The sequence below is a fragment of the Azolla caroliniana genome, unplaced genomic scaffold (genome assembly GCF_043228905.1).
Source record: "Azolla caroliniana isolate FFs.n. ecotype wild unplaced genomic scaffold, voAzoCaro1.0.p SCAF_17, whole genome shotgun sequence".
In the NCBI taxonomy this organism is placed as follows: Eukaryota; Viridiplantae; Streptophyta; class Polypodiopsida; order Salviniales; family Salviniaceae; genus Azolla; species Azolla caroliniana.
In genome coordinates this window covers 15,885,002-15,890,925 of record NW_028230452.1, presented here as the reverse complement: position 1 = coordinate 15,890,925, position 5,924 = coordinate 15,885,002, and the positions used below count along the sequence as shown (strand labels likewise).

Here is a 5,924-nt window from a genome sequence, read left to right as displayed (position 1 = left end):
GAAACAATGACAAAGCTTAGACAAATGTACACGAGCACAAGATGTGTTTTACACGTCTCACCGGGCGTCTCGAAATTGCATGCTGCGAACGAGCACATGACGAGAGATGTCGCCACGGGTAAGAGACCTCCAAGCCCTACTTCTTACACGGAACAAAGGAGAACAAGCCCAACCAAGAAAACAAGAAAACAAAAAGAGATATAAACGGACGAGAAGGAACCCGAAACAACTCAAGACAATTCTGGGGCCAGGGGGGGTCCCGATTGCTCTGCGAGAGTTGTTGCGGCTTGCATTCGGACTCATCATCGGGCGACTCGGGGGAGATGGTCGAGAGCACCGCCGAAGGAGAGAAAGAGAAAGAGACGATGCAAGATACATAGGTGGTGGCGAGGTGAAACGAATGTGGCACCTTGGGGGGGGGGGGGGAGAGAGGAGGGGTGTGGAAGAAGGGACTACAAATACATGCTTTTTTTTCGGGTCTCTATAGGTCACTCACTTAGTTGTTGTTTCTTTTTTCTTACCTAAGGGTTCACAAAACACCAACACTTCTACTACATTTGACTACAAACTAGTACAAAAGCAAAATACACTATGTGGACCTCCTACAAAGGGCTACTACTACTATACCTAGATAGATCTACTTCTTTTTGTGGAAGGAACTCTAATAGGCCGCGGACGAGGGCGACGGGCGGGGGAGGAGTCCTTCGGGCACAGGAATTGTGGCCGCGGTCATTGTTGTTGTTGTTGTTGTCCAGGAGCCGGACCCGGGAATTGTGGCGGTGGTCATTGGTGTTGTTGTCCGGGCGGACGGGGACGGGGTGAGCTTGCGGAGCTTCTTGTTCCGGGAGGAAGGGTCGGGGTTCGGGGCGGCCCTCCGGGGGGGCACGGCCATGGCCATGGCCGGGGACGGAGAGCTCGGGCCGATGGAGGCACCTGCATAACAGAGAGGTATCGATCCGAGCAATGATGATGAAGAAGAAGAAGAAGATGATGATGATGATGATGATGATGATGATCCAGATGATGGTCCAGATGGTGATGGTGATGAAGAAATGTTGTATGGGAGCACTAGGGGTATGTCTAAGGAGCTTAGGGCGGGGGGCGGGTGCCGCCATTGCGGGAGGGGCCCCGCGAGCAGGAGCGTCTGAAGGAGCGGCCCCGCCTGCATCACCGCTTGCAGGAGCTTCCCCCTCTCCGGGAGCGAGCTGAGCATGACACGCGGGTCGGCCTCGGGGGGCTCCGGCAAGTGCACCTTCCGGAGGCTTCCGGAAGAAGCATTGTTCCGGAGACTCCCCCCGCTATCATTGTTCCGGAGGCTTCCGGAAGAAGCATGGCTGCGGAGACTCCTGGTATCATTGTTCTGGAGGCTTCCGGAAGAAGCATGGTTGCGGAGACTCCCAGTATCATTGTTCTGGAGGTTTCCGGAAGAAGCATGGTTCCGGAGACTAGCGGTATCATTGTTCCGGAGGCTTCCGGAAGCATTGTTCCGGCATGGCGGCAGAGGCATGGGATTACTAGCCAGAAGAGGAGGAGGAGGAGGAGGAGGAGATAGGGGTCCCACTACCAAATTAGGGTTTCTGCTGTTGCTGTTGTTTGCAGTGGTGACCTCTAAATTCATGCCAGGTTTTGGCTCCAAATTCATGGGGCTTGGCTCCAAATTCATGGGCTTTGCAGGCCTCTGATAGATCTGAACTGAGGCAGAGCTTGAATTGGAGGAAGATTGCCTTGAAAGTGATCTCCTGCTAGGTTTAGATGGAGGCTTAGTAGAGCTCCTCACTCCTTGAATGCCACTTCCTTCTTCTTCTTCTTCTTCTTCTTCCTCTTCTTCTTCTCCATCTCCATAGCCATCTACCTGCATGTCTACTACTTCTTCCTGTACCTGTTCTTCCTCTTCCTTGGATTCTAGCTCTAGTGTTAGATCTCCGCTCCCGAAGCACAGATTGTGGTCGAGGATCGCTAGATCGAACGGCGCCTCGCTGTTCTCTGCGGCGAAGAGGGCCTCTAAATCGGGGCTTTCGCTGCAACTCTGAGAGAACAGGTCCAGAGCTTGTTGGAGCTCTGAGGAGGCGTTTGTGTGGAAGGGAGAGGGCAGTGGTTTGCTTGGGGTGGAATGAGGGCTGAAATCATCACTGTTCAGGTGGTCCTCTAGCTCTTGCAGGAGGGTGAAAGAAGAAGGTGAAGAAACCATGGAAGCTTCAGAGATCATGAAGCTGTGTGGTGAATCATACATGCTGTTATTGTTGCTCTGCAATGGCTTGCTGTTCATCGCCAAGCTTTCTCGTAGCTTCCGGCATTCTTCTCGAGCTTCGTCTCGCTCCTTCCGCGTCTTCTCCAGACGCTCCTGCAGCTCCCATAGCTTGCTTTCCCTGAGCTTCTCCTCTGCTTTGGCTTTCTCTAGCTCCATGGATGCACACATTAGCTTGAATTGGAGGTCCTCATTGCTCTACAAAGGAACAGAAGGAAGACACGCGATCAATATACAAAATGAAGGCATCTGGGGGCCGATTCGATCAAAGAAACAAGCATAAAAGGATTTTCTTTTGATCCATACATGGTATAAATTTCACAGCAAAGAGAAAAAAGCATGGTAATTTGATCAAAAGAAACAAAAAACCAGAGGGTTTCATCAATGCATACAAAACAAAAAAAACAAAAAACAGGAAAGACATGGAAATTTGGGGCAGACAAAAGCAGAAACAGGGAAAAAAAAAACTACAAAGATTAAGCAAGCAAATACATACATCTATCCATAGATTCATGACAAAACAAATTTACTGAAGAAAAAATTGCAGATTCACTGTAAGGTGCAATAGATACATATATATATGTATACATATATACATATACATATATATGTATGTATGTATGTATATTTGTTATTACCTCTATAATGTTGGCTGTGGTGATGATGGGATTGTGGAATGGAGGGTGCATGAAGATTGACTCAAGGGAGCCTTCCATCAGAAAACAGAAGGAAGAGGGAAAAGGAAACAAAAATGGATCAATACAAGAAAGTGAGAGAGAGACAGAGAGACAGAGAGAGAGGGAAAAGAAAGGAGGAGCAAGAAGAAGAGAAACATGTAAAAAAGAAAGAGTGCAGCCCTTTTTATTGTATCTGTCTCTGTGCTATAATCTATTATATATATGTGTATGTATGTATGTATGTATGTATGTATGTATGTATGTATGTATGTATGTATGTATGTATATGTATATACATATGTAGATGTATGTATGTACATATATGTATATACATATGTACATGTATGTATGTATGTATGTATGTATGTATATACACACACACACAATAAAGCAAAGAAAAAGGTCAAAAGGAAACAGAGCACTCTCTCTCTAGACTCTCTCTCAAAAGGTTCCAACTACCAATCCCAACTGCTATTAACTGCCTTCTCCTCCTCCTTCCTCCTGTTTTCTCCTGCTCTTTCTCTTTCTCTTTCTCAAGTGATGGCATCAGTAGTAGCTAATGTATGTATGTAGTAGACTTTGAGTACATATAAACATGGTAGTAGTAGTGCTTTTGTTTTGTGGTGACAATGACACATGGAGAGAGAGAGAGAGAGAGAGAGAGAGAGAGAGAGATTACTATGTATATATAATCTCTCTCTCTCTCTATCTATCTATCTATCCATCTCTTTATAGATAGAGATAACCCTTCCTTCATTTAATGGCTCCTTCACACTTAAACCACCTCTCTTTTGCCTTTTACCAATGTGTGTGTGTGTGTGTGTGTGTGTGTGTGTGTGTGTGTGTGTGTATGTAGAGGTTGTAGATTGAGAAGAATATATTGCATTGCCCATGGTAAGTAGTTAGGCCCCTTCCCAAAAAAAAAACCTCTTTTAAGAGCTTGTTCCCTCCTCTCCTCACTTCTGGAAAAGAAGATGATCATCATCATTATTGATGATTGATGATGGGTGGTAGGGGAAATGAACGAACCAATGGTCTCGTCTGAACATACATAAAAATGTTGCTCTTCGGCGTCGTGTCTTGTCTGAAACATGCATGTTGATCAATTGGTTGCTATAGCTCTCTTTGGTTGTTGGCTTGGTGATTTATGCCATTGCATCAAAAGTCATAAAATGTAGAAGGCCCAGGTTCAAACCTCACCATGGGCTAGGCTCCGTTTCATAGATCATAATTGATCTTTCGTGGACGTAAAAAAGGTGTCCATCTATCTATCTCCAATATGTACATCGGCTTTGGCTCATCCTCCTCTAAAGTGTGTTTTGATTGGATTCGTGGTTCACCAATATGCATGCTTGGGGGTTGTTATTCTCTAAGCCTCTCTCTCATATACGTGGTGTGTTTCTATTGGATTCATCGTGCATTAATTTCTTTTTGCTTCATTGTCCACTAAACCTCCCTCCCTCCCACACACACATAGTGTTATGGGTAGATCCATCATTCACTCCTTATATGTGTTCCCTATTCCTCCTTCACTAAAACTCTCGGATGATTCACTAGTTTCAGGTGGATTCATCATTCACTAAAACATATGCTTCAGATGTCTAAAACGTTGATTTTGTAATAAACAAATCTACCACACACACCATAAATTTGTGCTATTATCTCGTATTCCCCAATTATATCATGCATCGAGAGAAGAATTATTTGATTTGTAAAGAAAAAATCCCTTCAGCATTGTATATTCCCTACTATTGTTGGGGAAAACGATGTCCTTACTTAATAAAAGATTACTTCGGTTGGATACATTTTTAAAGGGGGGCGTCAACTGACACAAATATATAATTTTTCTAATGACCTCTTATAAATTTGTTCGAGAATCAAAAGGAAACTTGGTCAATCAATAAAGAGAATTCGCATCCAAAAAAATTACCCATAAAGGTTACTAACTCAAATGTTGGTAGAATTGCGAAAGTTTTGTTGATCATCGTCGTCACTAATGTTTTCTTTTCCCAAGGTAGAACACTAATATGACACATTGCATTATGTTCCCTTCATGCTTGCATTGCTTTTTGACCATTCTCTCTCTCTCTCTCTCTCTCTCACACACACACACTTTTTCTGCACTTTGTTTCTCCTTTTGGTACAAAAACAACCACGAAAACGAAATCTGGTATGCCATAAAGTTTTTCTACCGAGAAGTATGTATCTCATAGGCACACAATTGTGAGGCCCAAGATAAGAAAAAAATGAGAAAATGGTGTGTCTTCCACATCCTATTGAGTATGGGTCTTTTGCCATGTGAGACATCAATTTGAACCAACAAGTTTTCTCCTCTTCATCTACAAGAAATGTAAGGGAGACGATGTTCTAGCACACAACAACATACTGTATGGATAGAACATGTGATGAAGTCAAATACAATGATTCATCGGATCAAAACTTATTGAATATAGGGAAAAGTACTAGGATACCCCTGGAAGTTCCAAATTTACCAAACTACCCCTATGTCCAAAAAATTACACTTTATAAAGTAATTATACACTCAAATCTACAAGCCCTATTTACCAAAGATGGAAGAAATGGACCCGAACTAGCCCTATTTACCAAAGATTTGAGTGTATAATTACTTTATAAAGTGTAATTTTTTGGACATAGGGGTAGTTTGGTAAATTTGGAACTTCCAGGGGCAGTTTGGTAAACAAACGAACTTCCAGGGGTATCCTGGTACTTTTCCCTTGAATATATACCCTATGACTATTCTCGAATGTCTGTAAGCCTTGATTAGCAAGAAAGACAATGTGTTTTTGCATTATGGGTTTTATACAAAAGATAAGAGTGTACAATGGCTCTTTCATTTAATTATGGCATAAACCTAATCAACCTTGTCCATGTAAATACATGTCAGATATTTTGTAATGCCAACATTTATAGCTTAATTCCAGTCTACAAGTCCCCTATTATGCAAGAGATTTTATTTGAGGTCCTAAAAGTTGAGTAGCTTG

At 43.2% G+C, this 5,924-nt stretch overlaps 1 protein-coding gene across 1 annotated transcript; it reads right to left on the bottom strand.

The window, feature by feature from the left end:
* On the bottom strand, positions 1-3,054 carry LOC147853285 (uncharacterized). The gene is made up of 2 exons (XM_087333616.1): positions 2,884-3,054; positions 1-2,443 (listed from the first exon to the last, which is right to left on the bottom strand). The coding sequence occupies exons 1-2, from the start codon at positions 2,959-2,961 to the stop codon at positions 662-664; spliced, it is 1,860 nt and encodes a 619-aa protein (XP_087189742.1). The 5' UTR covers positions 2,962-3,054; the 3' UTR covers positions 1-661.
* Positions 3,055-5,924: the final 2,870 nt, after the last annotated feature.